Source organism: Echeneis naucrates, chromosome 20 (assembly GCF_900963305.1).
Source record: "Echeneis naucrates chromosome 20, fEcheNa1.1, whole genome shotgun sequence".
Classification (NCBI taxonomy): Eukaryota; Metazoa; Chordata; class Actinopteri; order Carangiformes; family Echeneidae; genus Echeneis; species Echeneis naucrates.
Window position 1 is genome coordinate 3,149,887 of NC_042530.1, and position 18,940 is coordinate 3,168,826.

Sequence of the window (18,940 nt, forward strand, 5' to 3'; positions counted from 1 at the left end):
TTTTTTCTTTCACTTCATGCAAACTTTCTCCAAAGTGTGCAAAAACACAAGTGACAGTGTTTTCTCCGCTGCTCTGTGCCTGCTCACAGTCGCGGTTAGGTCAGGTAATCGTGGCTGTGCCTGCCTTAGGTCGTCCCCAGGATTTACAGGGGGGATCTTACCCGTCATAGGCGAACCAGTCTTCCATACCTGCCTGACTTTCTGTCACATCATGCACACTGTCTCTACAGTGTGCAAAAACACAAGTCTGTGTCTTCTCCGAACTCTGAATTAAGGTTTTGTGTTCTTGCGGCAAGTCGCACAATGTGTCTCATCACACAAAAGCAACTATCGGTCAGGTAATCGTGGCTGTGCCTGCCTTAGGTCGTCCCCAGGATTTACAGGGGGGATCTAACCCGTCATAGGCGAACCAGTCTTCCATACCTGCCTGACTTTCTGTCACATCATGCACACTGTCTCTACAGTGTGCAAAAACACAAGTCACAGTGTTTTCTCTGTGCTCGGAAATAAGGTTTTGTGTTCTTGCGGCAAGTTGCATAAGGCGTCTAATCACACAATAGCAACTATCGGTCAGGTAATCGTGGCTGTGCCTGCCTTAGGTCGTCCCCAGGATTTACAGGGGGGATCTAACCCGTCATAGGCGAACCAGTCTTCCATACCTGCCTTGTTTTTTCTTTCACTTCATGCAAACTTTCTCCAAAGTGTGCAAAAACACAAGTGACAGTGTTTTCTCCGCTGCTCTGTGCCTGCTCACAGTCGCGGTTAGGTCAGGTAATCGTGGCTGTGCCTGCCTTAGGTCGTCCCCAGGATTTACAGGGGGGATCTTACCCGTCATAGGCGAACCAGTCTTCCATACCTGCCTGACTTTCTGTCACATCATGCACACTGTCTCTACAGTGTGCAAAAACACAAGTCTGTTACTTCTCCGAACTCGGAAATAAGGTTTGGTGTTCTTGCGGCAAGTCGCATAATGCGTCTAATCACACAAAAGCAACTATCGGTCAGGTAATCGTGGCTGTGCCTGCCTTAGGTCGTCCCCAGGATTTACAGGGGGGATCTTACCCGTCATAGGCGAACCAGTCTTCCATACCTGCCTGACTTTCTGTCACATCATGCACACTGTCTCTACAGTGTGCAAAAACACAAGTCTGTTACTTCTCCGAACTCGGAAATAAGGTTTGGTGTTCTTGCGGCAAGTCGCATAATGCGTCTAATCACACAAAAGCAACTATCGGTCAGGTAATCGTGGCTGTGCCTGCCTTAGGTCGTCCCCAGGATTTACAGGGGGGATCTTACCCGTCATAGGCGAACCAGTCTTCCATACCTGCCTTGTTTTTTCTTTCACTTCATGCACGCTGTCTCTACAATGTGCAAAAACACAAGTCACAGTGTTTTCTCTGTGCTCGGAAATAAGGTTTTGTGTTCTTGCGGCAAGTTGCATAATGCGTCTAATCACACAATAGCAACTATCGGTCAGGTAATCGTGGCTGTGCCTGCCTTAGGTCGTCCCCAGGATTTACAGGGGGGATCTTACCCGTCATAGGCGAACCAGTCTTCCATAACTAAAATCAGCAGTAACAGGTGATGAAGTTTGCAGAGGTTAGGAAGAATTTATCAAGTTTAAAAAAATCTATTTTCAGAGATTTAAATTTACTGTATTCATATTTAGTTAACAAAGTGTGATTTACATTTCTGACCCAGGAGAAAAATGACCATGGTGTTCCTGTGTTGCTGCTTACCTCTTAACTCTCCTTTCTTTCCCTCTCCATCACCAGCATCTGATCTTGTTTTATTACTCCTTTTATCCTCCACAGTCGAATCCTTTTAGACATCTTCAATATACACTTAAACTTCCTCATCATGACTTTTGAAACTAAAATGAAAGATGGGTTGTGAGTTTAATGAAGCTGCAGCAATAAATAAATAGAGAGGTTACAAGATTAAGTCTCGAAATTCGTTAGCATGTTAGCAATTCCTGTTTCCTCTCCTAGAAGTCTCTGAGTTTGTATATTTTTATACTTTGTATAATTTTGTGATCAACGTATGTATGTGTATGTTCTTACTTTTCAGGTTGATGAACCACTACACTTAGGACATGTTAAGGCTGGGACCACATTCCTCTCCTGGGCATCATACAGCCATAGGCAGGTCTGGATCGCTTGCAACAAAAATGGTAATGAAAAATAATGATGGTGATGATTATTGTTGTTGTTTTGATAAGAAATCCTGGATTAAAAACACACTTTTCAAGGAGAATAGAATTTCTCTCAACAACACACAGAAAAATAAAGTATAATGAATTTTATATATATGTATACTGAAATAAACAATAGGTGATCGTCATGTTTCATGTTATTTGTCAGAGAACCTGCATAATGAACAACTTAACTATCACATATTAGATGTCCAGTTAAAGTAAAATTAGCTCTTTTCAAAACAGCTTCATTTGGATGAAATATAACTTGAACAAGTGAAACTGAGTTTAAAGGTTTACACCCTCTTGATTACAGTATACCATCAAACATCATGTGCACCTACAGAGTTTTTCACAGTGTAAACAATGAAAAAATGTCTTTTATTTGACTGTAAAATAAGTTCTTCAATACTAGCTCAACATTAAACAGAAGTTATCAAGTAAAATGAACAAAGTTAGGACTCACGCAGCAGTGCGTCTTACCTCTCCAAAGGTTGGTGTGGGAAGAAGCGAAGAACTGAATCCTCCTGCAGGTTGGCTCTTCTTCCATTGTGATGTCACAAACAAAAGAACAGCAGGAGTTCTGGTTCTGGTGTTCTGCTCTCAACAGTTCTACAGCAGGAAACACACATTCCTGTGCACAGAGGTTGCAACACTGTCAGCTACTCCGTTCAGCTGATCCTCCCTGCTCTGACCTAATAAAGGTAATTTATATTTTTCATTAAATGCAAATGCAGTTTCTTTTCATCAGGTTTGATACTCTAGTTTTCATAATTAAACCTGTTGTCTGATTTTTCACTTTCCATGTTTGTTAGTTTTTTTGTTTTTTTTTTTGTTTAAAACACTATCGGAGCTCTGTTCACATACAGAGAGATGCCAAATAATGGATCAGGGCATATAATGAAGAAAATGATGTAAACTATTATATCCCATGTCGTAACAGAATAGAAGTATAAAACAGTATAAAATAATAAATTGTGAGAACAACACTGTTGTTTTCAGCTAAAATAATTTGAATGAATTATGATAAGTGAAAATGACAAACACGCCCCTTGTATGAATGAAAACCAGTTTAACCAGCCTTCAGGTGTAACTGTCAGACTAAGTTTATCTTTCAGTTTTGTTGTATCAGAACAACATTTAATACACATGGTGTTTAACAGGACAATGTCCAGCAGTTGGTCCACTGTGGTGTTGGTGATCGTGACCTTCCTGTGGATGTTAACTCTTTCCAGAGGAGGTGAGTGAGACATTCACTGTCACATCTAAAAATGATCTTGGACAAAGGACCTTGTCATTTGAACTGGTTGCCTTGTTCCGTGAAATGAAAATAACCGATAGGTTTCCTTTCTGAGATAAATATGATCTACTTTTAATGCTTCCGTGTTTGTTTCAAAGGGCAAATTAGCAAATATATGTCGTCTTTTATCAGTATATTTCCTACATGCATCTTGATGAGAAAGTTCAATAATAACAATGGCAGTGACAAGCTATTCATGATCATATTCCTCCAATTCACATAGATGTGTGAATGATTGTGAATGAATACATTGACATAGAAAGTTGGCAAGGCCTTCATGCTGGGTGATGTGGTCTATTTACTTTACTATTTCATCCAGATGAGCAAAAGTCTTTTTGTAGCTCAGACTTTTGCAGAGCTTCTTCATGAAATCATGATCATGAAAAGATAAAAAAAAAACTGTAATGTACAAATACCTACTCACAACTAAAGGAAATTACATGATCGTCTGATTCTTGATATAAAAGATTCAGCAGTAATACAAGCAAAATATTTGGTGAAAGGAGGAATTTAAATGCTAAATATGCATTCAGTTTGTGAAGTGAAAAATATGTCTCATTCTCTTTTTGTATTGTTTAAGTTTATCCTTATTTTCTAAACAAAACCCTGAAATGTTTCTGTTCTGTTGGATTTTATTTCCTCGTAATTCAGTTACTTCTCCTTTTTTTGGGGTGGTCTTGTTTCCTGTTTAATAAATTTATGTTGTTCCCCACTTTGACAGAAATGAACTGAACATATTCATTATGTCTTATGATGGATTCACCTGCTGTGTTATCTGAATTAAACTTGAATGTGTTTCATCACTGGATGTTTCAGACACTGAGGTCTCCTGTGTTTTCTTGGAGAGCTGCATCTTACCCTGCAGCTTCCAGGGCGGCACTGATGCTGTCGTCCACTGGATTCATGTTACAGCTGAGGATGTGCAAATCCACTCCTACTACCACAACACAGACCAGCTCGCTCACCAGGACCAGCACTTTAGAGGCAGGACGTCAATGTTCAAGGACCAGATCTCCAGAGGAAACGCCTCACTGCAACTGGCAGAGGTGAAGATTCAGGACCAGGGCAGATACAAATGTTACACCAGCACCAACAGAGGAAACAAGGAGTCATATATCAACCTGAAAATAAACGGTATCACAGATAAAGCAAATACAGAAATCCAATTGCATTTTTTGTGTATTTATAAAAAGCAAACATTTGATCAAATTAAAAACGATCTTTGTGGCAGCTCCAGTTGAACAAGTCAAACTTGAGCAGATAGAAAACAAGATCACCTGCAGCTCAGAGATGATCTACCCAGAACCTGAGCTCACCTGGTCCACCAGCCCTCCATCCAATATGAACTTTGATATGAAGCCTGAAGTCCAGAGGACTGAAGAGCTGCTCTACAACATCAGTAGTTCTCTGATCCTGTCAGATCCTGATGTGAACTACACCTGCACCGTCAGCACTGGCAGCAGCAGGAAGAAAGCCAGCTGGTTTAAACTAAGTATGTGTTTTTAAAGACATACAGGAAATTTAACCTTTGACCAAATTATCACACATTTTTATTAATTTGGAAACAGGTGTCCATAAAGAATTTTTGACTGTTTGCTTTTGTTTTATATTATTTCAGTTTCTCTCGTTGGGTCATTCACTGAAACAACGATCCAGTGCTCTGATTCAAACACTAACATAACGCATCTGATCTGGAGATTTAACCACACTGAGATCATCCTGATCCAGACCAGACCTGATGTCCCCTGTACAGTCTCAGAGAGGTGGAAGCAGCAGGTGAAGGGTGTGTCAGAGTCAGGCAGCCTCCTGCTACAGAACTTATCTTCACATCATGAAGGAATATACAGCTGTGAACTGAGTGATGCTGGGGAGACTCTGATCAGCAACAACTTTCTGAGGATCAAAGAAAGTCCAGGTGAGGCTGCACTGATGAACTGTTAGTCTATATGAACATGAACTGTGTGAGTCAAAACATCATCATGAGGTATCATGATCATGCCTCATTAATGCAAGTTCACCCGACTCTTTTCTTTCACCAAAATCAGCCATTAGCAGCAGGTTGTTTCGAGCCTCTGTCATAGCAGCAACAGCAGCATCAGTATTACTATTTGTCCTGGCACTATACTGGACAAATAAAAAAGGTAAATAATATTCACCACTTTTTAATTGAGTCCCTGTTTGTTTGTCTTAATTAAGTTTTTTGGAACATTTGTCAGGTCAACAAGAAAACAACAGAATGTCACTCAGTGCTGAAACACAAATGTAAGTGAATTGACTGTATCGGGAAAACACAAAATCCATGACCCACATCACAGTCGCTGAATATAAAACCAAATTAATCACAAATTCTTTTACGTGCTCTGCAGAAGTTTATCTTTATAATAATAAAGAATAAATAAGGGAACATATTTATTTTTACCTTTTATGTTTGTGATACTTATTGTTTTCTCTTTTGTTTTTTGCAGGAATACAGTCCCAAAGTCTACTGATGAAGCACCATCTCCTCAGAGCAATTAAATTATCATCTGTCTCCCATCTGTCGGAATAAATGAAGACTATCCTAGAGGAGTCCTGAGGTGGGACTGGGTGTGTGTTAATGATTTTAAATATGTTGACAAATGGGCAAATGGCCCTGTTTGAATTTAAGTAGACAGATCATATTGTTGGAGCTGGATGAAAACCTGACATGTCCACACGCTACTCTGAGTATTTGCCTTGGCTAAAATAACATTAAGGGGTTGGTCAATATGCCCATAACTGAACTCAAACCTTCAGAGGGATGATTAGGAGTGTTGCACAATAATGACTCTAAAGTTGAAGCCAGCATACAGTTTTGTTAGTTTTTTGTGTGTGTGTGTGTGTGTGTGTGGTTTTTTTGTTTTTGGTTTTTACACTAAATGTCACGATCTGATCTGTTCCGAGAGGCACACACGCTCAGCTAAAATTGAATTGAATTGATAGAATAGAATAGATTAGATTAGAATAGAATTGAATTCAATCATGATGTGACTTCAACACATGCATCTTTGCTAGTTTTGTTTTAAAATATGTATTTAAAACCACAACATTACTCTTTATTAATAAAGCGTGACTATAATGTGAAACTTTTACTGTCATGCCTTGCAATTATTTATTATTTTAGGTTTCTGACTTCAAAATAAAGTTGAGGTTGAAGCTGGCATGTTCAGGCTACATACAGATGCTTCATTTATTTTTACTCTTCTACAGTTTTTGTTGTCGTCTTTATCTTTCCTGCCATCTACCAGAATAAACCACATCTGAGACAGAAGGCTGAGCTAAGGAGGAGTGACAGATCGTCCGTTGGAGTCGCCCCATGATGGTGTGCAGGTAGAAGTTCAAATATTTTGAATCTTCAGCTTTTGCTTCACAGTATTAACCCAGAACGGCCATATACAGACAAACCCTCCACCTTTTACTCCATCACCTGTAAAACCAAGGGCCAGCCAGAATTCTTTCCTGCTCCGCCTCCACAGATCAGATAACCATAACCTCCACCGTCTACCTCTGCAGTTTCCTTACAGCATGTGATATGAGAACAGTATAGATAACAATCATGCAAATGTGTTTACTGTTACAACTACTTTGTTGAAAATTATCAAAATGATCCAGAATCATCCTTAAATGTGGAAACTATGAATGCAGAAACATTCACTTAAAACTTCTAATTTCTGTCGACAACAAATAGGAAATGACAAAATACATTTTTGTAGCTTTACTGGATGTATTTATTGTTCACCGGAAGCTGATCGTTCATACTCTGAATGGACAGAGGTGACATCCTGTGTACAGACAGGGAACTACAGCATTTCATTGGTTAAACAAAGTAAGGCATGTTGGTGACTGTAGCTGTGAAAATGAATTAATAACGGGTATAATAAAAACTATGAAATACCAACAACCATAATATAACAGTTCAAATTTTGCTTCCCCGTCTTTAAAAATCTGCAGTGCTTTCATGAAGCACATTTTGGATAAACTCTGCAGGTCAGGTGTTTTTTAGACATACCTGAAAGTAATAAAGGCAATTTTGGCTGAATACAAAACCAGTTGTATTAAGTATTAAGACATTTTAAATTTTCATCATTAGATTAAAAGTTTCCCCATAATTGTAGCCAAAGCATCATAAACATCTCATTAGACTGGACGAATTTGGTCTTTTCTTGCAGCAGGGACACAATGACATATTACACTGCACCCCCCCACATATGCTGTGGTAACTTGGCACATTCCTATCAGTTCCTAGTTGTCCTTGCAGCCCGTCTGATCTGTGGCCGTCATTCTGACCAGGTCAATGCCCTCACTGGTCAGCAGGTTTTTGGCGTAACGCACCGTCTCTGGAGGCAGAAACCGCGACCGGCCAAGGATCCAAGCGAACTCAATGTGGAACAGGCGCAGGACGTCAGTGCAGGAGTACACAACAGACAGACTGGTGTAGTTTGTGGTCAGAACCCAGTATGGGCTGTAAGGAGTAACTGGGAGCAAAGGTCAAAGGGAGAAAAAGGATGATTTACTGTTTACATTTCTAAAGCCAAGTCTAAATCAGGACAACTGAGTCATGAACAAAAAAAAACAAGGTTGTTGTAAACAGAAAACACAATTACAATGTTGTAATAAAACACAAGTATCATCTTCAGAGAACAGCATGTAGATTAAATTAAATTTAGTCCAAGTACTCAGTCCTGATAGAAAACTATAACTTTTTAATCTCCATTCACAGTGAGATTTGAACCTCATCATCTTGAGACGGGTCCCAGCGATGAAATTCTCAGCTTGGCCTAAAAGGAAAGACTGTCCTCAAATACTGACGCGAAGCTTTTACAGACAGACGAGCTGATTGTTATCACGAAACAGCCATCATTCATGAGGTATGTGAACCATTTAACCAGATAATGTCGGTGATGTATGGAAGGTCTGCAGCCTGCGATGCAGATGAGCGTCCTCAAAACTGTCTCTGTGTTCAGTTTTACAAGAAACTATTAAATAAGTCTCGGACCTAATTATTCAAGATTCTCTTCTTGTGACTCTTAATAATGATGTAACGGAAAATGGATGAAGTCAGACCAAAAAAAGATGACAAACCACAACAACAAACAGGATTAAGGTAAATTACTTACAATAAGAGAAGCTGACTCCAAGTTTGGCAGGTTCTCTCGGGTCCTGAACTACTGCTGTCCCTTCTACTTCCATTACTTTGTCTTTACTGAGACAAATGGAGAAAGAGACAGAGAGATTATTGAATTTTCACACACAAAAATGATAAAATAGTCAATAAAAAGTTTAATAACAATAAACATCTTTCATGCTGACTGCTGGGCCTTAAAGCATCGATGTAGTGCTGTTATAGTCAAAGTGTACCGCTGATCGATACTCACTAGAACTGAGAGTTGAGCACCCGGATGGTGCCGTCTGACCTCATGGCATAGTTCGCCTCGATGCACTTTCCTTTTTCAAAAGAAGCAGGGAGCTTCTCAATCTCATACCACCTGCCCAGGTACTGTTCCAGAGACAAGTTATCAGATCTGTGCACTCCATGGTGTGAAATAATGTGTTTAAATGTGTGTGTTACCTGTTGGACGTTAAAGTTGGGCTGCACGTTGGGTGTTGGACAGGGACCCCAGCGGTAGGTCTGAGCTGACACCAGAGGGAGCAGCAGAAGGAGAAGATACACAGGAGACATGATCCCTGCAGGAGGTTTGATCATAACACACAAACACAGACGCTGCAGCATAACAAGAGGACTCATATTGACATTATTGTGAGACCAATAAATTGTAATTCACTCAGCCAAGTGTCAGAAAAAATGTTGTACAACAGAAGGGATTGCTTGTAAAATTAAAATATAACTACAGTAAAAATGTTTAATCAGATGGATCGTATGAATCATCCATAACAAGAAGCTGGTGTATAAACAAATCAAGAAGATGAATGACAGTTTAAAATGTGCTGAGACCTTCATTATAGTGTTTGTAAAATAAAAGGGATTCAAGTAAACTGTTGAAGGGATGTTTTACAGAAGAAAGAATAACAATCTGGATGAACAACCTTTTTCCAAAATGGATCTCAAAATCATTTATTTTTAAAGGCTCCCATTTCACAATTTCTGGTGATAGTTAAATTATAATGTAAGTGAATATAGTTGCATTGTTATGAATTTGTTTTTCAGCCATCATATTTAATTAAATGTTGCAGTCATATCCAAAAACCATCATCAATCTGGTCTAAATTTAAAGCCATGCAGGGCGTGAAGCCGCAGCATTTGTACAGGAATTATTTACATTCTTGTTCCCAATAGACACTGTTATGGAAAGTCATCCCGTCTCGTTACAAAAAAGGGTGGTGGCAGACTGGTTCTTCTGCTTTAACACAAGGATTATATCTTTGTCTAGAACGTTCAGCATTTTCTTTATGTGGTTTCACAACAACACAAAGATTTAATAGATTCAAGTCTTTGATTTTCGAGTGCTAGTTATAGTTGAAATATTTCAATAAAACACTATTTCAGGAACGTAAAAGAAAAAAGTGCAAAACAAGACAAAAGTCTGGTATGATGCAGAAAACAAAGTGCTTGAGCAGAAAATCAGTTAAGACCATCACCATATCCCACATATAGCTGGACCGCAAAGTTATCCCAATTTTTCTACATTTTGCTGTTTAGTGAGAAGAGGAGTTTTCTTACCTCGGCTGTCGGTGCAGGTCTGACTGTCTGAAGAGCTCAACACTCAGGCTGTTTATCTGCAGCTGGACTGAACACACAGGGAGTGTGTTCACGTTGTGTCAGCAAGAGGCAGCTCATTAGGTAATTGTTATCATGTGCACACGCCCACACAGACAGTGTGTGAAGGGTTAGGTATTTCATCTGTGGAGGTCCTGCAGTATTAAAACTGGGTGACTCTTTGAGCATTTATTTACTTCTCTACCGTCATTATTAGAAATTAGTTACTGAATTTGTTTAGAATATTGAATACCTGCAGATGAATCAGGACAACAGCTGTATGTGCTTTTATGTTTTCTCACCATGTAATTAAGAATTATGAATGTTTTCTTTTTCCTGCGTCACAGTGGAGTTCCTGTTCTTAACACTAGGCAGCGCCAAAGTGAAACAGAACAGTTACACAAACTCACCAAAGCAGCTGTCTCCAGTGAAGCGCATCATGCTTTTGTAAGTAGATTTAACATATTTAAATTAATGCATGTTTTCTTAATTTAATCAATTTTCACAAACACTTCCAGCATAAGACATTAAAGGTTCCAGCTGTAGTTTTATTGAAAATAATTATGCAAGAGCTTCCACAAATTAATTTGTCGTACTGTCAGAAAAAATGATCCCAGACATGAGAGTCTAATAAAGATTATTTATTTCCAGTGTTTGTTGAGGGAGAGCATTGCACCAATGTTCAGCTGTACACAGGCGAGATGTTCAGGAAAACATTGTCTCATGCAGTTTCAAAGTTACGGTTGTTGTCTTTTGTCGTTTCTTTTTTCTCCCAGGTCGAAGCGCCCATGCAGTTTACTGCATTTAAAAAAAAAAACAAAAACAAACAAACAAATAACAGAGGGACGACATGAAGTGAAGCCATAACGAAACAAACACTGACATTAACTTGAATTGAGTTCAGCTAAACAAGAAAAAGAATTCTGTGGAATGCCTGTGAAATGATTCTCCCCTAAAAATGTTTCTTAAACTCTCGTCTTGACAACCGTTGGTAGAAACAGACAGCAAAACAAAAACAAACAAACAAACAAAACCAGGCACTTTTTCTTTGAGATAAAAACACATGTAAAAACTTACTTTTTGGACTATAACTTGACAGAGTTTGGAAATAAAAACTACTGTACCAAGCATTACATACTGTAGTAACAGCATTTCATTACTGTTTTTCAGTCTTTATTTGATAAAACTATAATAACCCTCCAGTCCCTCAAGCTATTATCTGGCTGTTGTGAATGCACTGTGAAAAATTGAACTTCCCCACAGCACCCAGCTCAGAAAGCAGCCCTCCTTTAAACCCACAAACTTCAAGTACGGGCAAAAAAACAAAACAAAAAATACATATTGTTTTGAAAATGACAATATTGTCACAAGCAACTAGTGTTAGTCCAAAAAAAAAAAAAAGGAGCGAGTGATACATTCTTCATACCGTTAATAACAGGAAGAACTGAACCATAATTCCTTCTTCATTCTTCAGTAAGAGTCAAGTTGACTGCTTTGTTTCATTAGTGCTGTTTAACAAACCTCAGTCCATTTCTGTCCTATAAACATCACATGTCAACAGCAAAGGTCACATTCTAACATTAGTAGGATTCAGTCTTGAAAGAGGAAGTCCGTGTTTTTGTTTTTGTTTGTTTTTTTTTCCATGTCTTTTCCAGTATGGCCAACAAGTCAGTGGAATTCAGCATTATTCCAGGAAGCCTATAGACAGTATGTACAGTAGATACATAAAGTATACTTTGTAGAAAAAATATTGTGCAGTAAACTTAGCTAAAATACCCAACATTCATACATTTCTGCATTCATTCTGTTTGTGTTTTTCCTCGCAGACACACAAGACAAGAGCACCCTTGCCGTTTCACAGATACTGGTAGAACCGTGAGCGGACGACTTGTGCTCCGGAGAGTTTGTGTGGGTGAGCGTCTGCCCCGAGAGAGGCTTTGTTCTTGCCCTGCAGCCCGCCGCCGTTAACGTGCTCCCCCGATCGCTGGAACGGCGCGCCTGGGGAAGCAGAAGCTGGAGGTCTCTCAGGAGCGACATCCTGAGCTTCTGCATGATCATCCTCAGGAACGGCCTTAGGAGCCACCTCGACGCCTGCCTCAGAGCCTCTGCAGCGCTCCCTGGCGATCCAGTCCCGGAAGGAGAAATCTTCTGAGGAGCATCTGGGCTTGAGGCGGTCCACAGCAGACAGATCAGCCGCCTGGTCCACCCCGCCCTGCTCCTTCCAGTCGTTGATGACCGCCAGCTCTGCAAAGTCTCTCTGCCCGCCCATGGTGTGCCTCCGCCGGATATTCTTCTTCTTACTACGTGCGTCTGGAGCTCGGTTCTTCTGGGTGAACATGTCGTCGGCGGATGTTCGTAACCTGAACTTTAGCCGCTCGGTGATCTTAAGGTGCCAGGCTGGTTCAGGACGCTCCGACTCGCTGCGTGAAGACGAGCTGAGGCTGCTTGTAGATCGGCCTTTCTTCATCACCTCCAGGACTCGAGATAAACGTGTGGAAGACTCCGCCCTGCCTTCGCTGCGCTCGCCGCTCCCAGCTGTGCCCTCCACTGATGATTCACTGTCTGTCTTCTGTCTCAGGGACCACCTTCTGGAGAGCGTGTCACACTCAATCATCCTGTGTGATGGAAAAAGGCGCCGTGCCTCCAGTTTTGGTGTGGTGCCCCCCTCCCTTGTTGCACCGCCGCCTCTTGCCTCAGTCTTTTCTTGACTCTGCCCTGGACAGGGTGTGGACTGGCTGTTGCCACCACCTGGGGCAAAAACCGGAAAGTCACTTTCACTGTCTGTCTCCATGGGTCGTCCCTCGCTGATGAGCTCGCTGCGTTCGTCGTCTGCCTCCTCCCCACCCTGAAGCTCTGGACTGAGTGCACTGGACTCCGCTCCGGTCAAGAACGTGATGGAAGAAGTGGTGGAGTAGTCTGACGTGATGGAGCTCACCTCTGCTCCGGCAGATGCACCTGCTCCCGGTGCAGCGCAGGCTCCTGCAGGCAGGTCGAGGGAGGCTCCTGCAGGCCACTTTTTTGGTCTTGACCGAGGCACAGATGCTCCGGAGCTCATGGTCCCGAGGTCTGAGGTGTTCTCATCCAGCTGAGACGGAGGATCGGACAGGGAGGACTTCCCTTGCGGAGCTGTTTGGTAGCTGATGTTTGGGGACGGTGAGGGGGAAGGGGATGAATGCCTCGGTGGAGTCTTCTCCTTCATGAATAAGGAGTTTCTGTGCTCTCTCTTGGTTTTAGGCGTCAGCTCCACACTCCTCCCGTTCTCCTTCCTCTCCTCTACCCGTACTTGTTGCTTTGCGTTGGGTTTTGCATTGGGGCTTGGACGAGCCTCGCTCTGCGCCTCAGCCTGGAGGTGGTGATTTGGCTTCTGGCCAAGGATTTCCTTTCTGGCGAACACAGCATCCAGGTCGTCATCCGAGCTGCTTGGCTGTGGCTTCTCCTTTGACTTCTTTCTTTTGCGGCTGGCTGCAGCAAAGATGGAGGAGACCAGTAGCTCTCTGTCCTTCCCGGAGCCCCAGGAACCCTTGAAATAAAAAAAAAGGGGAAGATGGAGCAGAAAGTAGCCAAAATGAGAATTTCTGCCGCTGGGAATCATGAGGGAGCATTACAAAGAAAACCAAAACCCTCCACCCCTGCCTGGAAACTTAAATCTGTACTCCACCTGCTCCCATGAAGCAACACAGACCAGAGAAGTGGACAGAGAGAGGAACATTAAAAGGCGTCATTAACAGGGAGCACATTACTGTTTCCATGCCGGCCTTAAAGCAGAAGCAGCAGCAGCAGCACAGGATGAACCGAAGCATCCCTGCACAGCGTCGCAATAAAGCTGAGGAGAAGCAGCCACTTGAACAGCAGGGCAATGATGAACGGCAGCTGCTCTTGCTAATGAGAAAATTTTAATTTTTTTTTTATTTTTATTTTTTTGGTCAAATCCCGATTTAATCCTGAGCCTCTCAGACAAACATTAAGTGTGAAGTGGCTCAGGAGTAAATTTAGACGGAAATGGAAGTGTGGCTCACTGGGAATGGATTTCTTTCAACCGAATCACAGAGAGCCTTTCTTCTTACTTAGCCCTGGTAATATCTAGTCATGCAGAAGACAAGTTTTAAAGCTTAAAATGGAGGTGAGTGTGAATGAATGAATGAAAGAGTGAAAAAATAAAGATCATCCATCTCCAGAAACAATGTCTTTCTGTTACTCTGCGTCATGTGTGGTTGGCCAATTTCATTTGAACTTGAACTGAGCATGTCCTGGCTCATTTCGCACCAGCTGGAACTATCTATGAAACTCGAGCTGCGACATGTTCAACCACCTGCATGATCCGACGCCAATGAACAAAAAAAATGTTCTGCTACTGACTGAAACCGGCTTTAATGGCTTTCTCTGTTACGTTTATCTGATGCCCATCTTGACTGGAGGTCAGACGGTCTTTCCTGCTCATCACCTACCTCCCTCCCTCCCTCCATCCTACACTAGCAGAGGCCAGAGAAGGCTTATCACCGGACACACACACTCACCTTTGATTTAGCTGAGTCACTAGTCGGTGAATCTGTAGGCAGAGAAGAGAAATGAGGGACATGTTAGATGGTTTCACAACACAGATGAACACATGAGGTGCGACAGGTAGAAATGATTCAGGGAGGGAAAAAAAAAAAAAAAAAAAAGAAGAGAGCCATGTTGATGAGATATGAAGCCTGAAAATGCACAACAGAGGAGACTGATGACGACAAGGGGGCACACACATGAGCAGACAACAGGCCATGCTGCACACAGGGACAGATGAGCTCTACGTTACACTCAGGTCCACGTGGCAGGTGACGTTCTTTCCCAACACACACCTGAACATCCAGTCCAGTCTTTCCTCACATTTCTGAGTGATACTGAGTGCAACTTTAGCAATGAACAGGTACACCGAGCAGTGGAGCAGATAATGTGCCATGCAACACAAAGATGTACAGACACAGAGCCTGTCGTAGCGCTGACTGATGAGAACATCTGAAACCACAGACAGATATCTTAACACTGGTGCTGCTCCCTGAGGATTTTTAAACATTAAATGTGGTATAAACCAGTGGTTCCTGATATTTCTGCCTTTAATATATATAATCTACCACATCTGGATGTCATCATTTCTCAGATCATCCAGTTAGTCAAAATTGGATGTTTTAAATTCAGTTTTTTGTGTAAATCCAAATGATAATTGTGATGAATACTCTGAGAGGTGAGACTGTAACTTTGTGTTGAAACCACCCTGACAATTGGGGCTGCACAAGTTAATCAAAACAGAAGTGAAATCCAAAGACGAAAAGAATATTGTTGGCACTGTAAATGTGTTGTACTCAACACAGTTCATATTCTCTTGACTTTCGGGAACTTTAGGGAAAGTCCCAACAAAAATAACCTGATCACCTTTAAATTGTTTTTCATTATGGAATTTTTTTTTTTTTTTTTTTTTTTTTTGGTTTCCTAAAGATCTAATAACCTGCCTGCTTCCTCCAGGTTGGAAACCACTGGTTTAAACAACAGCAGCTATAAGAAACTAAAACTGTGATTCAAATCAGGAACTGTCTGTCAAAGAATAAAGTAAACATGGTCAAATATTTGCCTGGATTTTCAACGCCAGCATACCAAATCCTAGATAGACAGCACAATCCTTCATTCTCATCTTTTTAGCCAAACTGAAGAAGCAATATGTGGTGGTGACATGAGTTGCCATGACAACAGTGATGACAGAGACAGCTATGGAAGAAACCGAAAAGAATTATAGAGAAGTGACAGGGGGGGGTCACAGAGGGGCTAGCTATATGAAAACAGTGGACACTACATGAGCGAGAGAGTGTCAAGGAAAACCTATAATCAGTCCTCACCTGCTCTGCAATCGTATCTGCTAAACTAAAATTTGTTCTTTGTTTGTGACATAGCCAAGCCCCCCTATACACCCCTCACAGTACACATGATGGCACAATACGCAGGTGCACACTGACTTGTGACGTAGAAACCATACCATGCTATCTCTCCTGATGGCAAGCTTGCAGGACAGTGAGGAGAGACAGCGGAGAGCCTTTCAGACAGTAGCACCGGCCCGTGTTAGGTATACTCTGATAGAAAACCCAAGACCGGACACTGTACCGTACCGTGTAGCCGCTTCGCCTCCCATTTCGTCACCGTTTTGAGTTTTTGTTTTCTTTTTTTTTTTTTTCCTTTCTTTACCGCTTTGTATTGTTTTTCTGTCTTTGGTATTTCTTGCACTTAGAGGAACTGCGGGTTCCTGCAGACTAGGCAGCTACACTGGGGACAACAATCCTCCTTCTTCCTACAGTTCCAGCTGTCCATCACGGACATTATAGAGTCCATCAGTGACATCACGGTGTGATAGACTCCTCCCACTTGGCCTGTGTCAAGATCAGTATGTGTGAATGCTGGGAAAGCCTTTAGGACACCCGACAGAGCCTCACTAGAGACAGAGGAATCAGAGGTCGCCTTTCACTGTAAAAACATCTATTTGATTTGATGTGGGAAAGAACATGCCATATTAGTGCAACAGCAGGCAAGATAAGGGAAGAGGGTGGGGGGGGGGGGGGCAGAGCCCAGTAGTGGAGTTTGAAAATAAAAAGGTATTCAGAAGGAAGAGGATGTCTAAGTCTAACAATTGTTTAAACAGGAACGAGGGTGGATATTTTAAAGCAAATGAAAAACATAACAATTTATTGCATCTTTTGATGGACGCAAATAAATTGTCCACTGGGCCCCGCTCAGGCATTTGGACTCATGGTTAGCCATAGACATTTCTATCTAGTGGCAACAGCCAAAGAAGCAGAGGGGGGAAAGCCCGGCCTAGGAAAGAAGCAACGTTATATCATCAACATCTGTCGCTAGTTTAAACACCACCGGTCTCACTCTGACCGCAGCGTACGAGCAGAGAAAGAGCAGAGAGAGAGAGATCAACCCACCACACGGCTGGTCTGCCAAAAGCAGCACGTTACCTGATACTTCACCCTGCGACGTAGCCGTGCGACCGATGTTGGTGAGGAGGTGGTCGATGTTGGGGACGGGCTGAGACTCCACCGCACTCTCCTCCTGGGACATCGTCTGCAGGGAGCGAAAGGACCAGACTGATCAGGACGAAGAGAACTCTGGAGCCGCGGTGCAACAGATGTTGAGTTTACTTTGTATGAATTATGAACTTTTGTTCATGGGGGGATCGTTTCAATGGATTGTTTGTCTATTTACCAATTCTCATGTCTAAACTTGCACTTCAAGAGATGAATTCAATATTCTCAGTTGAACTCAAGCAGAGTCAAACTTAAGACAAAGCAGGAGGGAAAGTATTTTAAGGCGGCGATGCCTGTACCCACCACTGGATCTCCATTTCCATCTTCAGTGAAAAACCAATCATACTATGAGAGAGAAAAAGTACGGTCGAGTAAGATATTGTTTATTTCAGGCTCGGGATCAGTGAGGAGAAAAGTCAATGCTCTGATTCTCACATTTTGAATGAGGGTCTCCACAATCTTGTACTGGTCCGGCATGTGTGTAACCATGTGCGTCATGTTGTCCTCGGTGGTGCGCACCAGAGTGGGGCCGAACACGATGGCCAGGTTCCTGGGCTCCATCTGAAACACAAAAACAAAGTTTAGTATAAATCTGTCAGCCAAAGTTGATGTTTAGGAAAAGAAATGACATAACACTGTTCACCTTATTCTTCTCTGAATTTTCAGCCACGGTTTTCAGATGAGCTGAGAGGAACTTCAGGGTTTCGTAATGATGATCTGGCAACTCATGAAGCTGAAAAAAAAAAAAAAAAGCTAAATGAAACAACAGTCCAAAAAAATGGAAGAGATTCCTGGTCAAAGCTACTCACCAGCCTCTTGAGTACTTTCAGTCTTTCCACTGGATCCTCTATTCGGTTGGCCTCGATGAAGTCTGTGTATCTGTCTGTTGGCAGAAAACACCATTTTTATTTCTCCAAAGCTGTTGTTATTTTGTCGTAGTTACAAATTCTGGACAGCAGGTGGCAGACCAAGCTTTTGAAACACAACTTACCATTTGTGAATAACGGCTCAGGAAGTTTGCGAAAGAACGACTTGAGTAAACTGCTGATCACATTGAGGTCTCTCCATTTCTATAAAACAGGAGGAGGAGGGAGGGACGCTGAATTAAAAATCAATAAAGCTCTTTGTTGGAGAGGAATAATTTGCCGCGTCCACCGTCAGAGAGCGGACTACTCAACTCCATTAAGCTGTTTTATCAGAACATATGCTTTGGCATTCAGTAAGCGCCCTGACTGATACACGGATACAGGTGCATATCTTTAAATACTGTTACCTCACTGCTCGAAATAGCGTATTGTGTGGAAAGACATATCGCTTACTCTTCCATTTATAAAAAAAAAAAAAAGCTTTCATACAGTTACATCTGTGGCAAAGACATTCAGGGTGGCCCTGACTCCAAGGAGAGTTTAATTAAAGCAGCAGCGGATCGATTAAGTGCTACTCACGTCGTCCTGGATATCGATGTCATTCATGCCCTTGTTATTGAGCTCCTCCTGCATGTTGGAGATGGCAGCGTTGTTTCCAGGGACTCTGTAGATGCCCGTGTACTCCAACCCCCTCTCCTCCACCAGCTTACAACAGACCTCCACAATCAGAGGCACAAACTTGAAACGCAAAGATAAAAAAAAAAAAAAAAAACCTTTAGGCTGTTGGACACAGTGTGT

At 41.9% G+C, this 18,940-nt stretch overlaps 2 protein-coding genes across 5 annotated transcripts in view; both read right to left on the reverse strand.

The window, feature by feature from the left end:
- Nucleotides 1-7,205: 7,205 nt before the first annotated feature.
- Nucleotides 7,206-10,305, reverse strand: apodb (apolipoprotein Db). Its single transcript, XM_029529005.1, has 5 exons — nt 10,192-10,305; nt 9,082-9,197; nt 8,888-9,009; nt 8,630-8,715; nt 7,206-7,987 (listed from the first exon to the last, which is right to left on the reverse strand). The coding sequence occupies exons 2-5, from the start codon at nt 9,190-9,192 to the stop codon at nt 7,755-7,757; spliced, it is 552 nt and encodes a 183-aa protein (XP_029384865.1). The 5' UTR covers nt 9,193-9,197; nt 10,192-10,305; the 3' UTR covers nt 7,206-7,754.
- Nucleotides 10,306-10,871: 566 nt separating this feature from the next.
- arhgap21a (Rho GTPase activating protein 21a) overlaps nt 10,872-18,940 on the reverse strand; it is a 67,467-nt gene continuing 59,398 nt past the window's right edge. For 3 of the 4 annotated variants that reach the window (XM_029529001.1, XM_029529000.1, XM_029528999.1), the window contains exons 16-24: nt 18,722-18,880; nt 18,268-18,346; nt 18,086-18,159; nt 17,920-18,009; nt 17,712-17,837; nt 17,580-17,621; nt 17,208-17,313; nt 14,742-14,773; nt 10,872-13,747 (exon numbers count right to left, since the gene is read on the reverse strand). In XM_029529001.1, the coding sequence (XP_029384861.1) occupies nt 12,083-13,747; nt 14,742-14,773; nt 17,208-17,313; nt 17,580-17,621; nt 17,712-17,837; nt 17,920-18,009; nt 18,086-18,159; nt 18,268-18,346; nt 18,722-18,880 (2,373 nt within the window). In that variant the 3' untranslated portion in view covers nt 10,872-12,082. The remainder of the gene's footprint in view (nt 13,748-14,741; nt 14,774-17,207; nt 17,314-17,579; nt 17,622-17,711; nt 17,838-17,919; nt 18,010-18,085; nt 18,160-18,267; nt 18,347-18,721; nt 18,881-18,940) is intronic. The other variant, XM_029529002.1, reaches the window with a different exon arrangement.